General features: G+C 54.3%; 1 protein-coding gene across 1 annotated transcript in view; it reads right to left on the bottom strand.

Annotated features, from left to right (window-relative positions):
• The window catches only part of LOC142250088 (uncharacterized), a 34,628-nt gene that overhangs the window by 14,271 nt on the left and 2,375 nt on the right, over window positions 1-17,982 (bottom strand). The window contains exons 2-3 of the mRNA XM_075322152.1: window positions 5,553-5,648; window positions 5,127-5,219 (exon numbers count right to left, since the gene is read on the bottom strand). Coding sequence (XP_075178267.1) covers window positions 5,127-5,219; window positions 5,553-5,648 — 189 coding nt within the window. The remainder of the gene's footprint in view (window positions 1-5,126; window positions 5,220-5,552; window positions 5,649-17,982) is intronic.

The raw sequence follows: 17,982 nt of genomic DNA, 5'->3' as shown, positions 1-17,982 counted from the left end.
TAACTACACAATACGTAAATTCTAGAATACCCGATGCGTAGAATCGGGCCACCTTCTAGTAAAGATATAAATATGTATTACATTCTAATTATCTGTCCCCATCAAGGGTATAGCAGTAATTGAAATAGATGTAAAACTACAAAAAACGTATAATCTAATTAACTGTTTGCATATCGCTAAAGGGCATGTATACAGGCAAAAGGAGCCAAGGACAAATACCCAAGAGATCCCATCATACGGGTTAATTACTTGTTGCCATTAGCCACTGCTGAGCCACACCAACACGTGTTTCGGCCGTAGCCTTCGTCAGGGAGGTGTGGTGACATCTATTTACATGTGGTTACATCTATTTCAATTACTGCTATACCCTTGATGGGGACAGATAATTAGAATGTAATACATATTTATATCTTTAAACAATCTATTTATTGTCTGTTTGCAATTCACTGTTTGAGTCTTGTGGTGCCTCGGCACTTTTTTCATTACTATCCCTTGCAGTTTATTGGTTTTTATTATGATCTGTAATAAAATTTCATATTTTACTATTGTATTGTCTTTGGCTACATTTTCTATTGGTTTTGTTTGGTGCAGTAGCTCGACTCTATTTTGGAGATTATTCATTTATTATCTATTATTAACTTTGTTTAATTGTGCATATCTCCTTGTGGCGACACAAATCGGTGCTTATAAATAAGATACAATAACGTCACTGCTAATATGTGTGGTTTAGGTTTATAGGAATTCATTACATTAGATAATAAACCCCACAGTGGAGACATCAGATAGGAGATTATAATCTGCATATATCCCCCAATAGTACATGATAAGAGTTACACATCCTCTGCCATGTGTGGACTGGACCCTAATAATATAAATATGAATGTGGAGATGAATTCATTGTTACTTACTTTGTGTATTATTTCAGTGGACTGTAGTTTATATTCTGCAGAAAATGGGTCCTGGAGACTGGGTGTATAAGGTCTGTTTAAAAACGTTATAGTTAATGGTTGTACGTTATTAGCAGTTGTGGTTGTCACGAGCCTAGTAGTTGTTGGAGGCTTAGTACTGGTTGGTGGAGTTGTTGTGAAGGCAGGCCCTGTTGAGGCAGGCCCTGGAGTTATTGTGGAGGCAGGCCCTGGGATTGTTGTGGAGGCAGGACCTGTAGTTGTTGTGGAGACCAGCTCTATGGTCGCAGTTGTTGTTGCTGCTGTGGTGGTGAAGGCCGGTTTTGTGGTCGCAGTTGTTGTTGTTGCTCTGGTGGTGGAGGCCGGCTCTGTGGTCGCGGTTGTTGTTGTTGCTGTGGTGGTGGAGGACGGCTCTGTGGTCACAGTTGTTGTTGTTGCAGCTGCTGTGGTAGTGGAGGCCGGCTCTGTGGTCGCGGTTGTTGTTGTTGCTGTGGTGGTGGAGGCCGGCTCTGTGGTCGCGGTTGTTGTTGCTGCTCCTATGGTGGTGGAGGCCGGCTCTGTGGTTGCGGTTGTTGCTGTGGTGGTGGAGGCCGTCTCTGTGGTCCCGGTTGTTGTTGCTGCTGTGGTGGTAGAGACCGGCTCTGTGGTGGCGGTTGTAGTTGTTGCTGCTGCTATGGTGGTGGAGGCCGACTCTGTTCTCGCTGTTGTTGTTGTTGCTGCTGCTGTGGTGGTAGAGGCCGGCTCTGTGGTCGCGGTTGTTGTTGTTGCTGTGGTGATGGAGGCCGACTCTGTGGTCCCGGTTGTTGTTGTTGCTGTGGTGGTGAAGACCGGTTCTGTGGTCGCGGTTATTGTTGTTGCTGCTCCTATGGGGGTGGAGGCCGGCTCTGTGGTCGGGGTTTTTGTTGCTGCTGCTGTGGTGGTGGATGCCGGCTCTGTGATCGCGGTTGTTGTTATTGTTGCTGCTGTGGTGGTAGAGACCGGCTCTGTGGTGGCGGTTGTAGTTATTGCTGCTACTATGGTGGTGGAGGCCGACTCTGTTCTTGCGGTTGTTGTTGTTGTTGATGCTGCTGTGGTGGAAGAGGCCGGCTCTGAGGTCGCGGTTGTTGTTGTTGCTGTGGTGATGGAGGCCGGCTTTGTCGTCCCGGTTGTTGTTGCTGCTGTGGTGGTGGAGGCCGGCTCTGTGGTCAGGGTTTTTGTTGTTGCTGCTGTGGTGGTAGAGACCGGCTCTGTGGTGGCGGTTGTAGTTATTGCTGCTGCTATGGTGGTGAAGGCCGACTCTGTTCTCGCGGTTGTTGTTGTTGTTGTTGCTGCTGTGGTAGTAGAGGCCGGCTCTGTGATCGCGGTTGTTGTTGTTGCTGTGGTCGTGGAGGCCGGCTCTGTGGTCGCGGTTGTTGTTGTTGCTTTGGTGGTGAAGGCCGGCTCTGTTGTTGTTGTTGTTGCTGTGGTGGTGGAGGCCGGCTCTGTGGTCGCGGTTGTTGATGCTGTGGTCGTGGAGGCCGGCTCTGTGGTTGCAGTTGTTGTAGCTGCTGTTGTGGTGGAGGCTGGCTCTATGGTCGCGGGTGATGTTGTTGCAGCTGCTGTGGTGGTGGAGACTGGCTCAGTGGTAGCGATTGTTATTGTTGCTGTGGTGGTGGAGGCCGGCTTTGTGGTCGCGGTTGTTGTTGTTGCTGTGGTGGTGGAGGCCGGCTCTGTGGTCACAGTTGGTGTTGCAGCTGCTGTGGTAGTGGAGGCCGACTCTGTGGTCGCGATTGTTATTGTTGCTGTGGTGGTGGAGGCCAGCTCTGTGGTCGTGGTTGATGTTGCTGCTGTGGTGGTGGAGGCCGGTTCTGTGGTCGCATTTGTTGTTGTTGCTGCTGCTGCTGTGGTGGTGGAGGCCGGATCTGTAGTCGCAGTTGTTGTTGCTGCTGTGGTGGTGGAAGCCGGCTCTATGGTCGCAGTTGTTGCTGCTGCTGTGGTGGTGGAGGCCGGCTCTGTAGCTGCGTTTGTTGTTACTGCTGCTGTGGTGGTGGAGGCCAGATCTGTAGCTGCGGTTGTTGTTGCTGCTCCTGTGGTGGTGGAGGTGGACTCTGTGGTCGCGGTTGTTGTTGCTGCTGCTGTCGTGGTGGAGGCCGGCTCTGTGGTCGCAGTTGTTGTTGTTACCTCTGTGGTGGTGGAGACTGGCACTGTGGTCGCAGTTGTTGTTGTTGCTGCTGTGGTGGTGGAGGCTGGCTCGGTGATCGCGGTTGTTGTTGTTGCAGCTGTAGTGGTGGAGGCTGGCACTGTGGTCGCAGTTGTTGATGTTGTTGTTGCTGCTGTGGTGTTGGAGGCCGGCTCTGTGGTTGCAGTTGTTGTTGCTGTTGCGGTGGTGGATGCCAGCTCTGTGCTTGCAGTTGTTGTTGTTGCTGCTGTGGGGGTGGAGGCCGGCTCTGTTCTTGCTATTGTTGTTGTTGTTGCTCCTGTGGTGGTGGATACCGGCTCTGTAGTCGCAGCTGTTGTTGTTGATGCTGTGGTGGTTGAGGTCGGCTCTGTGGTCGCAGTTGTTGTTGATTCTGTAGTGGTGGAGGCCGGCTCTGTGGTCGCTGTTGTTGTTGTAGTTGTTTCTGCTATGGTGGTGGAGGCAAGCTCTGTGGTCGCAGTTGTTGTTGTTGCTGCTGTGGTGGTGGATGCCGCCTCTGTGGTCGCAGTTGTTGTTGCTGCTGTGGTTGTGGGCGCCGGCTCTGTGGTCGCAGTTGTTGATGATGTTGCTGCTGTGGTGGTGGAGGCCAGCTCTGTGATCGCGGTTGTTGTTGGTGCAGCTGTGGTGGTGGAGGCCGGCTCTGTGGTTGCACTTGTTGTTTCTGTTGCGGTGGTGGATGCCAGCTCTGTGGTTGCAGTTGTTGTTGTTGCTGCTCTGGTGGTGGATGCCGACTCTGTGCTTGCGATTGTTGTTGTTGTTGTTGTGGCTCCTGTGGTGGTGAATGCCGGCTCTGTAGTCGCAGTTGTTGTTGTTGATGCTGTGGTGGTTGAGGTCGGCTCTGTGGTCGCAGTTGTTGTTGCTTCTGTAGTGGTGGAGGCCGGCTCTGTGGTCGCTGTTGTTGTTGTAGTTATTTCTGCTGTGGTGGTGGAGGCAAGCTCTGTGGTCACGGTTGTTGTTGTTGCCTCTGTGGTGGTGGAGACTGGCACTGTGGTCGCAATTGTTGTTGTTGTTGCTGCTTTGGTGGTGGAGACCGGCTCGGTGATCGCGGTTGTTGTTGCAGCTGTGGTGGTGGAGGCTAGCACTGTGGTCGCAGTTGTTGTTGTTGTTGCTGCTGTGCTGGTGGAGGCCGGCTCTGTGGTTGCAGTTGTTGTTGCTGTTGCGGTGGTGGATGCCAGCTCTGTGGGTGCAGTTGTTGTTGTTGCTGCTGTGGTGGTGGAGGCCGGCTCTGTGCTTGCGATTGTTGTTGTTGTTGTTGTTGCTCCTGTGGTGGTGGATGCCGGCTCTGTAGTCGCAGTTGTTGTTGTTGATGCTGTAATGGTTGAGGTCGGCTCTGTGGTCGTAGTTGTTGTTGCTTCTATAGTGGTGTAGGCTGGCTCTGTGGTCGCTGTTGTTGTTGTAGTTGTTTCTGCTGCGGTGCTGGAGGCAAGCTCTGTGGTCGCGGTTGTTGTTGTTGCTGCTGTGGTGGTGGATGCCGGTTCTGTGGACGCAGTTGTTGTTGCTGCTGTGGTCTTGGACGCCGGCTCTGTGGTCGCAGTTGTTGTTGATGTTGCTACTGTGGTGGTGGAGGCCGACTCTGTGATCGCGGTTGTTGTTGGTGCAGCTGTGGTGGTGGAGGCCAGCTGTATGTTCGCATTTGTTGTTGTTGTTGCTGCTGTGGTGGTGGAGGCCGGTACTGTGGTCGCAGTTGTTGTTGTTGTTGCTGCTGTGGTGGTGGAGGCTGACTCTGTGGTCGCAGTTGTTGTTGTTGTTGCTGCTGTGGTGGCTAAGGCCGGCTCTGTGGTCGCAGTTGTTGTTGTTGCTGCTGTGGTGGTTAAGGCCGGCTCTGTGGTCACGGTTGTTGTTGCTGCTGCTTTGGTGGTGGAGATGGACTCTGTGGTAGCGGTTGTTATTGTTACTGCTGTGGTGGTGGAGGCCGGCTCTGTGGTCGCAGTTGTTGTTGTTGCCTCCGTGGTGGTGGAGCCTGGCACTGTGGTCGCAGTTGTTGTTGTTGCTGCTGTGGTGGTGGAGGCCGGCTCGGTGATTGCGTTTGTTGTTGTTGTTGCAGCTGTGGTGGTGGAGGCTGGCACTGTGGTCGCAGTTGTTGTTGTTGTTGCTGCTGTGGTGGTGGAGGCCGGCTCTGTGGTTGCAGTTATTGTTGCTGTTGCGGTGGTGGATGCCAGCTCTGTGGTTGCAGTTGTTGTTGTTGTTGTTGTTGCTGCTGTGGTGGTGGAGGCTGGCTCTGTGCTTGCGATTGTTGTTGTTATTGCTCCTGTGGTGGTGGAAGCCGGCTCTGTAGTCGCAGTTGTTGTTGATGCTGTGGTGGTTGAGGTCGGCTCTGTGGTCACGGTTGTTGTTGCTGCTGCTGTGGTGGTTGAGGCCACCTCTGTAGCTACGGTTGTTATTGCTGCTGCTATGGTGGTTGAGGCCAGCTCGGTAGCTGCGGTTGTTATTGCTGATGCTGTGGTGGTGGAAGCTGGCACTGTGGTCGCAGTTGTTGTTGTTGCTGCTGTGGTGGTGGAGGCCGGCTCTGTAGTCGCAGTTGTTGTTGATCCTGTGGTGGTTGAGGTCGGCTCTGTGGTCACAGTTGCTTCTGTAGTGGTGGAGGCCGGCTCTGTGGTCGCGGTTGTTGTTGTAGTTGTTTCTGCTGTGGTGGTGAAGGCAAGCTCTGATGTCGCAGTTGTTGTTGTTGTTGCCTCTGTGGTGGTGGAGACTGACACTGCGGTCGTACTTGTTGTTGTTGCTGCAGTGGTGGTAGAGGCCGGCTCTGTGGTTGCAGTTATTGTTGCTGTTGCGGTGGTGGATGCCAGCTCTGTGGTTGCAGTTGTTATTGTTGCTCCTGTGGTGGTGGATGCCGGCTCTGTAGTCACAGTTGTTGTTGTTGATGCTGTGGTGGTTGAGGTCGGCTCTGTGGTCGCAGTTGTTGTTGCTTCTGTAGTGGTGGAGGCCGGCTCTGTCACCACGGTTGTTGTTGTAGTTGTTTCTGCTGTGGTGGTGGAGGCAAGCTCTGTGGTCGCGGTTGTTGTTCTTCCTGCTGTGTTGGTGGATGCCGGCTCTGTGGTCGCAGTTGTTGCTGCTGTGGTTGTGGACGCCGGCTCTGTTGTCGCAGTTATTGTTGCTGCTGCTGTGGTGGTGGAGGCCGGCTCTGTAGCTGTGGTTGTTGTTACTGCTCCTGTGGTGGTGGAGGCCGGCTCTGTAGCTGCGGTTGTTGTTGCTGCTTTTGTGGTGGTGGAGGCCGTCTCTGTAGCTGCGGTTGTTGTTGCTGCTGCTGTGGTGGTTGAGGTGGACTCTGTGGTCGCGGTTGTTGTTGTTGCTGCTGTGGTGGTGGAGGCCGGCTCTGTAGTCGCAGTTGTTGTTGTTGTTGTTGTTGCTGCTGTGGTGGTGGAGGCTGGCTCTGTGCTTGCGATTGTTGTTGTTGTTGGTCCTGTGGTGGTGGATGCCGGCTCTGTATTCGCAGTTGTTTTTGTTGATGCTGTGGTGGTTGAGGTCGGCTCTGTGGTCGCAGTTTTTGTTGCTTCTGTAGTGGTGGAGACCGGCTCTGTTGTTGCGGTTGTTGTTGTAGTTGTTTCTGCTGTGGTGGTGGAGGCAAACTCCGTGGTTGTGGTTGTTGTTCTTGCTGCTTTGGTGGTAAATGCCGGCTCTGTGGTTGCAGTTGTTGTTGCTGCTGTGGTTGTGGACGCCGGCTCTGTGGTCGAAGTTGTTGTTGATATTGCTGCTGTGGTGGTGGAGGCCGGCTCTGTGATCGCGGTTGTTGTTGGTGCAGCTGTGGTGGTGGAGGCCAGCTGTGTGTTCGCATTTGTTGTTGTTTTTGCTACTGTGGTGGTGGAGGCCGGTACTGAGGTCGCAGTTGTTGTTGTTGTTGTTGCTGGTGTGGTGGTGGAGGCTGACTCTGTGGTTGCAGTTGTTGTTGTTGTTGCTGCTGTGTTGGTGAAGGCCGGCTCTGTATTCGCAATTGTTGTTGTTGCTGCTGTGGTGGTTAAGGCCGGCTCTGTGGTCGCAGTTGTTGCTGTTGCTGCTGTGGTGGTTAAGGCCGGCTCTGTGGTCACGGTTGTTACTGCTGCTGCTGTGGTAGTTGAGGCCAGCTCTGTAGCTACGGTTGTTATTGCTGCTGCTGTGGTGGTGGAAGCCAGCTCTGCAGCTGCGGTTGTTGTTGTTGCTGCTGTGGTGGTGGAGGCCGGCTCTGTAGCTGCGGTTGTTGCTGCTGCTGTGGTGGTGGAGGTGGACTCTGTGGTCGCGGTTGTTGTTGTTACTACTGTGGTGGTGGAGGCCGGCTCTGTGGTTGCAGTTGTTGTTGTTACCTCTGTGGTGGTGGAGACTGGCACTGTGGTCGCAGTTGTTGTTGTTGCTGCTTTGGTGGAGGCCGGCTCGGTGATCGCGGTTGTTGTTGTTGTTGTTGTTGCTGCTGTGGTGGTGGAGGCCGGTTCTGTGGTTGCAGTTGTTGTTGCTGTTGCGGTGGTGGATGCCAGCTCTGTGGTTGAAGTTGTTGTTGTTGCTGCTGTGGTGGTGGATGCCGGCTCTGTAGTCGCAGTTGTTGTTGTTGATGCTGTGTTGGTTGAGGTTGGCTCTGTGGTCTCAGTTGTTGTTGCTTCTGTAGTGGTGGAGGCCGGCTCTGTTATCACGGTTGTTGTTGTAGTTGTTTCTGCTGTGGTGGTGGAGGCAAGCTCTATGGTCGCGGTTGTTGTTCTTCCTGCTGTGTTGGTGGATGCCGGCTCTGTGGTCGCAGTTGTTGCTGCTGTTGTTGTGGACGCCGGCTCTATGGTCGCAGTTATTGTTGCTGCTGCTGTGGTGGTGGAGGCCGGCTCTGTAGCTGCGGTTGTTGTTACTGCTGCTGTGGTGGTGGAGGCTGGCTCTGTATCTGCGGTTGTTGTTGCTGCTGCTGTGGTGGTGGAGGCCGTCTCTGTAGCTGCGGTTCTTGTTGCTTCTGCTTTGGTGGTAGAGGTGGACTCTGTGGTCGCGGTGGTTGTTGTTGCTGCTGTGGTGGAGGAGGCCGGCTCTGTAGTCGCAGTTGTTGTTGTTGTTGCTGCTGTGGTGGTGGAGGCTGGCTCTGTGCTTGCGATTGTTGTTGTTGTTGCTCCTGTGGTGGTGGATGCCGGCTCTGTAGTCGCAGTTGTTTTTGTTGTTGCTGTGGTGGTTGAGGTCGGCTCTGTGGTCGCAGTTTTTGTTGCTTCTGTAGTGGTGGAGGCCGGCTCTGTTGTCGCGGTTGTTGTTGTAGTTTTTTCTGCTGTGGTGGTGGAGGCAAGCTCTGTGGTTGTGGTTGTTGTTCTTGCTGCTTTGGTGGTAAATGCCGGCTCTGTGGTTGCAGTTGTTGTTGCTGCTGTGGTTGTGGACGCCAGCTCTGTGGTCGAAGTTGTTGTTGATGTTGCTGCTGTGGTGGTGGAGGCCGGCTCTGTTGTCGCGGTTGTTGTTGTAGTTGTTTCTGCTGTGGTGGTGGAGGCAAGCTCTGTGGTTGTGGTTGTTGTTCTTGCTGCTTTGGTGGTAAATGCCGGCTCTGTGGTTGCAGTTGTTGTTGCTGCTGTGGTTGTGGACGCCGGCTCTCTGGTCGAAGTTGTTGTTGATGTTGCTGCTGTGGTGGTGGAGGCCGGCTCTGTGATCGCGGTTGTTGTTGGTGCAGCTGTGGTGGTGGAGGCCAGCTGTGTGTTCGCATTTGTTGTTGTTTTTGCTACTGTGGTGGTGGAGGCCGGTACTGAGGTCGCAGTTGTTGTTGCTGGTGTGGTGGTGGAGGCTGACTTTGTGGTTGCAGTTGTTGTTGTTGTTGCTGCTGTGTTGGTGAAAGCCGGCTCTGTATTCGTAGTTGTTGCTGTTGCTGCTGTGGTGGTTAAGGCCGGCTCTGTGGTCACGGTTGTTGCTGCTGCTGCAGTGGTGGTTGAGGCCAGCTCTGTAGCTACGGTTGTTATTGCTGCTGCTGTGGTGGTGGAGGCCAGCTCTGTAGCTGCGGTTGTTGTTGTTCCTGCTGTGGTGGTGGAGGCCGGCTCTGTAGCTGCGGTTGTTGTTGCTGCTGCTGTGGTGGTGGAGGTGGACTCTGTGGTCGCGGTTGTTGTTGTTGCTACTGTGGTGGTGGAGGCTGGCTCTGTTGTTGCAGTTATTGTTGTTACCTTTTTGGTGGTGGAGACTGGCACTGTGGTCGCAGTTGTTGTTGTTCCTGCTGTGGTGGAGGCCGGTTCTGTGGTTGCAGTTGTTGTTGCTGTTGCAGTGGTGGATGCCAGCTCTGTGGTTGCAGTTGTTCTTGTTGCTGCTGTGGTGGTGGATGCCAGCTCTGTAGTCGCAGTTCTTGTTGTTGATGCTGTGGTGCTTGAGGTCGGCTCTGTGGTCGCAGTTGTTGTTGCTTCTGTAGTGGTGGAGGCCGGCTCTGTGGTCGCTGTTGTTGTTGTAGTTGTTTCTGCTGTGGTGGTGGAGGCAAGTTCTGTGGTCGCAGTTGTTGTTGCTGCTGTGGTCGTGGACGTCGGCTCTGTGGTCGCAGTCGTTGTTGTTGCTGCTGTGGTGGTGGAGGCCGGTACTGTGGTTGCAGTTGTTGTTGTTGTTGCTGCTGCTGTGTTGGTGGAGGCCGACTCTGTAGTTGCAGTTGTTGTTGTTGTTGCTGCTGTGGTGGTGGATGCCGACTCTGTATTCACAGTTGTTGTTGTTGCTGCTGTGGTGGTTAAGGCCGGCTCTGTAGCTTCGGTTGTTATTGCTGCTGCTGTGGTGGTGGATGCCGGCTCTGTAGTCGCAGTTGTTGTTGTTGCAGCTGTGGTGGTGGAAGCCGGCTCTGTGGTCGCAGTTGTTGTTGCTGCTGCTGTGGTGGTGGAGGCCGGCTCTGTAGCTGTGGTTGTTGTTGCTGTGGTGGTGGAGGTGGACTCTGTGGTCGCGGTTGTTGTTGTTACTGCTGTGGTGGTGGAGGCCGGCTCTGTGGTCACAGTTGTTGTTGTTGCCTCTGTGGTGGTGGAGACTGGCACTGTGGTCACGGTTGTTGTTACTGCTGCTGTGGTGGTTGAGGCCAGCTCTGTAGCTGCGGTTGTTGTTGCTGATGCTGTAGTGGTGGAGGCTGGCACTGTGGTCGCAGTTGTTGTTGTTGTTGCTGCTGTGCTGGTGGAGGCCGGCTCTGTGGTTGCAGTTGTTGTTGTTGCTGTTGCGCTGGTGAATGCCAGCTCTGTTTTTGCAGTTGTTGTTGTTGTTGTTGCTGCTGTGGTGGTGGAGGCCGGCTCTGTGGTTGCAGTTGTTGTTGTTGCTGCTGTAGGGGTGGAGGCCGGCTCTGTATTCGCTGTTGTTTTTGTTGCTGCTGTGGTGGTTAAGGCCGGCTCTGTGGTCACGGTTGTTGTTGCTGCTGCTGTGGTGGTTGAGGCCAGCTCTGTAGCTGCGGTTGTTGTTGCTGATGCTGTGGTGGTGGAGGCTGGCACTGTGGTCGCAGTTGTTGTTGTTGTTGCTGCTGTGGTGGTGGAGGCCGGCTCTGTGGTTGCAGTTGTTGTTGCTGTTGTGCTGGTGGATGCCAGCTCTGTGGTTGCAGTTGTTGTTGTTGCTGCTCTGGTGGTGGATGCCGACTCTGTGCTTGCGATTGTTGTTGTTGTTGCCTCTGTGGTGGTGGAGACTGGCACTGCGGTCGTACTTGTTGTTGTTGCTGCTGTGGTGGTAGAGGCCGGCTCTGTGGTTGCAGTTATTGTTGCTGTTGCGGTGGTGGATGCCAGCTCTGTGGTTGCAGTTGTTGTTGTTGCTCCTGTGGTGGTGAATGCCGGCTCTGTAGTCGCAGTTGTTGTTGTTGATGCTGTGGTGGTTGAGGTCGGCTCTGTGGTCGCAGTTGTTGTTGCTTCTGTAGTGGTGGAGGCCGGCTCTGTTATCACGGTTGTTGTTGTAGTTGTTTCTGCTGTGGTCGCGGTTGTTGTTCTTCCTGCTGTGTTGGTGGATGCCGGCTCTGTGGTCGCAGTTGTTGCTGCTGTGGTTGTGGACGCCGGCTCTGTGGTCGCAGTTATTGTTGCTGCTGCTGTGGTGGTGGAGGCCGGCTCTGTAGCTGCGGTTGTTGTTACTGCTGCTGTGGTGGTGGAGGCCGGCTCTGTAGCTGCGGTTGTTGTTGCTGCTGCTGTGGTGGTGGAGGCCGTCTCTGTAGCTGCGGTTGTTGTTGCTGCTGCTGTGGTGCTTGAGGTGGACTCTGTGGTCGCAGTTGTTGTTGTTGCTGCTGTGGTGGTGGAGGCCGGCTCTGTAGTCGCAGTTGTTGTTGTTGTTGTTGCTGCTGTGGTGGTGGAGGCTGGCTCTGTGCTTGCGATTATTGTTGTTGTTGCTCCTGTGGTGGTGGATGCCGGCTCTGTAGTCGCAGTTGTTTTTGTTGATGCTGTGGTGGTTGAGGTCGGCTCTGTGGTCGCAGTTTTTGTTGCTTCTGTAGTGGTGGAGGCCGGCTCTGTTGTCGCGGTTGTTGTTGTAGTTGTTTCTGCTGTGGTGGTGGATGCAAGCTCTGTGGTCGCGGTTGTTGTTCTTGCTGCTTTGGTGGTGAATGCCGGCTCTGTGATCGCAGTTGTTGTTGGTGCAGCTGTGGTGGTGGAGGCCAGCTGTGTGATCGCATTTGTTGTTGTTTTTGCTACTGTGATGGTGGAGGCCGGTACTGAGGTCGCAGTTGTTGTTGTCGTTGTTGCTGGTGTGGTGGTGGAGGCCGACTCTGTGGTTGCAGTTGTTGTTGTTGTTGCTGCTGTGTTGGTGAAGGTCGGCTCTGTATTCGCAGTTGTTGTTGTTGCTGCTGTGGTGGTTAAGGCCGGCTCTGTGGTCGCAGTTGTTGCTGCTGTGGTTGTGGACGCCGGCTCTCTGGTCGCTGTTGTTGTTGTAGTTTTTTCTGCTGTGGTGGTGGAGGCAAGCTCTGTGGTCGCAGTTGTTGTTGTTGCCTCTGTGGTGGTATAGACTGACACTGTAGTCGCAGTTGTTGTGGTTGCTGCTGTGGTGGTGGAGGCCGGCTTGGTGATGGCGGTTGTTGTTGTTGCAGCTGTGATGGTGGAGGCCGGCTCTGTGGTTGCAGTTATTGTTGCTGTTGCGATGCTGGATGCCAGCTCTGTAGTTGCAATTGTTGTTGTTGTTGTTGCTCCTGTGGTGGTGGATGCCAGCTCTGTAGTCGCAGTTGTTGTTGTTAATGCTGTGGTGGTGGAGGTGGACTCTGTGGTCGCGGTTGTTGTTGTTGCTACTGTGGTGGTGGAGGCCGGCTCTGTTGTTGCAGTTATTGTTGTTACCTCTGTGGTGGTGGAGACTGGCACTGTGGTCGCAGTTGTTGTTGTTGCTGCTGTGGTGGAGGCCGGCTCGGTGATCGCGGTTGTTGTTGTTGTTGCTGCTGTGGTGGTGGAGGCTGGTTCTGTGATTGCAGTTGTTGTTGCTGTTGCGGTGGTGGATGCCAGCTCTGTGATTGCAGTTGTTGTTGTTGTTGCTGCTGTGGTGGTGGATGCAGGCTCTGTAGTCGCAGTTGTTGTTGTTGATGCTGTGGTGGTGGAGGCCGGCTCTGTGGTTCCAGTTGTTGTTGCTGTTGCGCTGGTGGATGCCGGCGCTGTAGTCGCAGTTGTTGTTCTTGATCCGGTGGTGGTTGAGGTCGGCTCTGTGGTCGCAGTTGTTGTTGCTTCTGTAGTGGTGGAGGCCGGCTCTGTAGTCGCAGTTGTTGTTCTTGATCCTGTGGTGATTGAGGTCGGCTCTGTGGTCGCAGTTGTTGTTCTAGTTGTTTCTGCTGTGGTGGTGGAGGCAAGCACTGTGGTCGCAGTTGTTGTTGTTGCTGCTGTGGTGGTGGAGGCCGGCTCGGTGATGGCGGTTGTTGTTGTAGCTGTGGTGGTGGAGGCTGGCACTGTGGTCGCAGTTGTTGTTGCTGCTTTGGTGGTGGAGGCCGGCTCTGTGGTTGCAGTTATTGTTGCTGTTGCGGTGGTGGATGCCAGCTCTGTGGCTGCAGTTGTTGTTGTTGTTGTTGTTGCTCCTGTGGTGGTGGATGCCGGCTCTGTAGTCGCAGTTGTTGTTGTTGATGCTGTGGTGGTTGAGGTCGGCTCTGTGGTCGCAGTTGTTGTTGCTTCTGTAGTTGTGGAGGCCGGCTCTGTGGTCGCTGTTGTTGTTGTCGCTGTTTCTGCTGTGGTTGTGGAGGCAAGCTCTGTGGTCGCGGTTGTCTTTCTTGCCACTGTGGTGGTGGATGCCAGGTCTGTGGTCGCAGTTGTTGCTGCTGTGGTTGTGGACGCCGGCTCTGTGGTCGCTGTTGTTGTTGTAGTTTTTTCTGCTGTGGTGGTGGAGGCAAGCTCTGTGGTCGCAGTTGTTGTTGTTGCCTCTGTGGTGGTATAGACTGACACTGTAGTCGCAGTTGTTGTTGTTGCTGCTGTGGTGGTGGAGGTCGGCTCGGTGATGGCGGCGGTTGTTGTTGTTGCAGCTGTGATGGTGGAGGCCGGCTCTGTGGTTGCAGTTATTGTTGCTCTTGCGGTGCTGGATGCCAGATCTGTAGTTGCAATTGTTGTTGTTGTTGCTCCTGTGGTGGTGGATGCCGGCTCTGTAGTCGCAGTTGTTGTTGTTAATGCTGTGGTGGTGGAGGTGGACTCTGTGGTCGCGGTTGTTGTTGTTGCTACTGTGGTGGTGGAGGCTGGCTCTGTTGTTGCAGTTATTGTTGTTACCTTTTTGGTGGTGGAGACTGGCACTGTGGTCGCAGTTGTTGTTGTTGCTGCTGTGATGACTGAGGTCGGCTCTGTGGTCGCAGTTGTTGCTTCTGTAGTGGTGGAGGCCGGCTCTGTGGTCGCTGTTGTTGTTGTAGTTGTTTCTGCTGTGGTGGTGGAGGCAAGTTCTGTGGTCGCAGTTGTTGTTGCTGCTGTGGTCGTGGACGTTGGCTCTGTGGTCGCAGTCGTTGTTGTTGCTGCTGTGGTGGTGGAGGCCGGTACTGTGGTTGCAGTTGTTGTTGTTGTTGCTGCTACTGCTGTGTTGGTGGAGGCCGACTCTGTAGTTGCAGTTGTTGTTGTTGTTGCTGCTGTGGTGGTGGATGCCGACTCTGTATTCACAGTTGTTGTTGTTGCTGCTGTGGTGGTTAAGGCCGGCTCTGTAGCTACGGTTGTTATTGCTGCTGCTGTGGTGGTGGATGCCGGCTCTGTAGTCGCAGTTGTTGTTGTTGCAGCTGTGGTGGTGGAAGCCGGCTCTGTGGTCGCAGTTGTTGTTGCTGCTGCTGTGGTGGTGGAGGCCAGCTCTGTAGCTGCGGTTGTTGTTGCTGTGGTGGTGGAGGTGGACTCTGTGGTCGCGGTTGTTGTTGTTACTGCTGTGGTGGTGGAGGCCGGCTCTGTGGTCACAGTTGTTGTTGTTGCCTCTGTGGTGGTGGAGACTGGCACTGTGGTCACGGTTGTTGTTACTGCTGCTGTGGTGGTTGAGGCCAGCTCTGTAGCTGCGGTTGTTGTTGCTGATGCTGTAGTGGTGGAGGCTGGCACTGTGGTCGCAGTTGTTGTTGTTGTTGCTGCTGTGCTGGTGGAGGCCGGCTCTGTGGTTGCAGTTGTTGTTGTTGCTGTTGCGCTGGTGAATGCCAGCTCTGTGGTTGCAGTTGTTGTTGTTGTTGTTGTTGCTGCTGTGGTGGTGGAGGCCGGCTCTGTGGTTGCAGTTGTTGTTGTTGCTGCTTTAGGGGTGGAGGCCGGCTCTGTATTCGCTGTTGTTTTTGTTGCTGCTGTGGTGGTTAAGGCCGGCTCTGTGGTCACGGTTGTTGTTGCTGCTGCTGTGGTGGTTGAGGCCAGCTCTGTAGCTGCGGTTGTTGTTGCTGATGCTGTGGTGGTGGAGGCTGGCACTGTGGTCGCAGTTGTTGTTGTTGTTGCTGCTGTGGTGGTGGAGGCCGGCTCTGTGGTTGCAGTTGTTGTTGCTGTTGCGCTGGTGGATGCCAGCTCTGTGGTTGCAGTTGTTGTTGTTGCTGCTCTGGTGGTGGATGCCGACTCTGTGCTTGCGATTGTTGTTGTTGCCTCTGTGGTGGTGGAGACTGGCACTGCGGTCATACTTGTTGTTGTTGCTGCTGTGGTGGTAGAGGCCGGCTCTGTGGTTGCAGTTATTGTTGCTGTTGCGGTGGTGGATGCCAGCTCTGTGGTTGCAGTTGTTGTTGTTGCTCCTGTGGTGGTGAATGCCGGCTCTGTAGTCGCAGTTGTTGTTGTTGATGCTGTGGTGGTTGAGGTCGGCTCTGTGGTCGCAGTTGTTGTTGCTTCTGTAGTGGTGGAGGCCGGCTCTGTTATCACGGTTGTTGTTGTAGTTGTTTCTGCTGTGGTCGCGGTTGTTGTTCTTCCTGCTGTGTTGGTGGATGCCGGCTCTGTGGTCGCAGTTGTTGCTGCTGTGGTTGTGGACGCCGGCTCTGTGGTCGCAGTTATTGTTGCTGCTGCTGTGGTGGTGGAGGCCGGCTCTGTAGCTGCGGTTGTTGTTACTGCTGCTGTGGTGGTGGAGGCCGGCTCTGTAGCTGCGGTTGTTGTTGCTGCTGCTGTGGTGGTGGAGGCCGTCTCTGTAGCTGCGGTTGTTGTTGCTGCTGCTGTGGTGCTTGAGGTGGACTCTGTGGTCGCAGTTGTTGTTGTTGCTGCTGTGGTGGTGGAGGCCGGCTCTGTAGTCGCAGTTGTTGTTGTTGTTGTTGCTGCTGTGGTGGTGGAGGCTGGCTCTGTGCTTGCGATTATTGTTGTTGCTCCTGTGTTGGTGGATGCCGGCTCTGTAGTCGCAGTTGTTTTTGTTGATGCTGTGGTGGTTGAGGTCGGCTCTGTGGTCGCAGTTTTTGTTGCTTCTGTAGTGGTGGAGGCCGGCTCTGTTGTCGCGGTTGTTGTTGTAGTTGTTTCTGCTGTGGTGGTGGATGCAAGCTCTGTGGTCGCGGTTGTTGTTCTTGCTGCTTTGGTGGTGAATGCCGGCTCTGTGGTCGCAGTTGTTGTTACTGCTGTGGTTGTGGACGCCAGCTCTGTGGTCGAAGTTGTTGTTGATGTTCCTGCTGTGGTTGTGGAGGCCGGCTCTGTGATCGTGGTTGTTGTTGGTGCAGCTGTGGTGGTGGAGGCCAGCTGTGTGATCGCATTTGTTGTTGTTTTTGCTACTGTGATGGTGGAGGCCGGTACTGAGGTCGCAGTTGTTGTTGTTGTTGTTGCTGGTGTGGTGGTGGAGGCCGACTCTGTGGTTGCAGTTGTTGTTGTTGTTGCTGCTGTGTTGGTGAAGGTCGGCTCTGTATTCGCTGTTGTTGTTGTTGCTGCTGTGGTGGTTAAGGCCGGCTCTGTGGTCGCAGTTGTTGCTGTTGCTGCTGTGGTGGTTAAGGCCGGCTCTGTGGTCACGGTTCTTGCTGCTGCTGTGGTGGTTGAGGCCAGCTCTGTAGCTATGGTTGTTATTGCTGCTGCTGTGGTGGTGGAGGCCAGCTCTGAAGCTGCGGTTGTTGTTGTTGCTGCTGTGGTGGTGGAGGCCGGCTCTGTAGCTGCAGTTGTTGTTGCTGCTGCTGTGGTGGTGGAGGTGGACTCTGTGGTCGCGGTTGTTGTTGTTGCTACTGTGGTGGTGGAGGCCGGCTCTGTTGTTGCAGTAATTGTTGTTACCTCTGTGGTGGTGGAGACTGGCACTGTGGTCGCAGTTGTTGTTGCTGTTGCGGTGGTGGATGCCAGCTCTGTGATTGCAGTTGTTGTTGTTGTTGCTGCTGTGGTGGTGGATGTCGGCTCTGTAGTCGCAGTTGTTGTTGTTGATGCTGTGGTGGTTGAGGTCGGCTCTGTGGTCGCAGTTGTTGTTGCTTCTGTAGTGGTGGAGGCCGGCTCTGCGGTCGCTGTTGTTGTTGTAGTTGTTTCTGCTGTGGTGGTGGAGGCAAGTTCTGTGGTCGCAGTTGTTGTTGCTGCTGTGGTCGTGGACGCCGGCTCTGTGGTCGCAGTCGTTGTTGTTGCTGCTGTGGTGGTGGAGGCCGGCTCTGTGATCGCGGTTGTTGTTGGTGTAGCTGTGGTGGTGGAGGCCAGCTGTGTGTTCGCATATGTTGTTGTTTTTGCTACTGTGATGGTGGAGGCCGGTACTGAGGTCGCAGTTGTTGTTGTTGTTGTTGCTGGTGTGGTGGTGGAGGCCGACTCTGTGTTTGCAGTTGTTGTTGTTGTTGCTGCTGTGTTGGTGAAGGCCGGCTCTGTATTCGCAGTTGTTGTTGTTGCTGCTGTGGTGGTTAAGGCCGGCTCTGTGGTCGCAGTTGTTGCTGTTGCTGCTGTGGTGGTTAAGGCCGGCTCTGTGGTCACGGTTGTTGCTGCTGCTGTGGTGGTTGAGGCCAGCTCTGTAGCTATGGTTGTTATTGCTGCTGCTGTGGTGGTGGAGGCCAGCTCTGAAGCTGCGGTTGTTGTTGTTGCTGCTGTGGTGGTGGAGGCCGGCTCTGTAGCTGCGGTTGTTGTTGCTCCTGCTGTGGTGGTGGAGGTGGACTCTGTGGTCGCGGTTGTTGTTGTTGCTACTGTGGTGGTGGAGGCCGGCTCTGTTGTTGCAGTTATTGTTGTTACCTCTGTGGTGGTGGAGACTGGCACTGTGGTCGCAGTTGTTGTTGTTGCTGCTGTGGTGGAGGCCGGCTCGGTGATCGCGGTTGTTGTTGTTGTTGCTGCTGTGGTGGTGGAGGCCGGTTCTGTGGTTGCAGTTGTTGTTGCTGTTGCGGTGGTGGATGCCAGCTCTGTGATTGCAGTTGTTGTTGTTGTTGCTGCTGTGGTGGTGGATGCCGGCTCTGTAGTTGCAGTTGTTGTTGTTGATGCTGTGCTGGTTGAGGTCGGCTCTGTGGTCGCAGTTGTTGTTGCTTCTGTAGTGGTGGAGGCCGGCTCTGTGGTCGCTGTTGTTGTTGTAGTTGTTTCTGCTGTGGTGGTGGAGGCAAGATCTGTGGTCGCAGTTGTTGTTGCTGCTGTGGTCGTGGACGCCGGCTCTGTGGTCGCAGTCGTTGTTGTTGCTGCTGTGGTGGTGGAGGCCGGTACTGTGGTCGCAGTTGTTGTTGTTGTTGTTGCTGCTGTGTTGGTGGAGGCCGACTCTGTAGTTGCAGTTGTTGTTGTTGTTGCTGCTGTGGTGGTGGATGCCGGCTCTGTATTC

This window comes from Anomaloglossus baeobatrachus, chromosome 8 (assembly GCF_048569485.1).
Source record: "Anomaloglossus baeobatrachus isolate aAnoBae1 chromosome 8, aAnoBae1.hap1, whole genome shotgun sequence".
Classification (NCBI taxonomy): domain Eukaryota; kingdom Metazoa; phylum Chordata; class Amphibia; order Anura; family Aromobatidae; genus Anomaloglossus; species Anomaloglossus baeobatrachus.
This window is presented reverse-complemented; position numbering and strand designations above follow the sequence as displayed.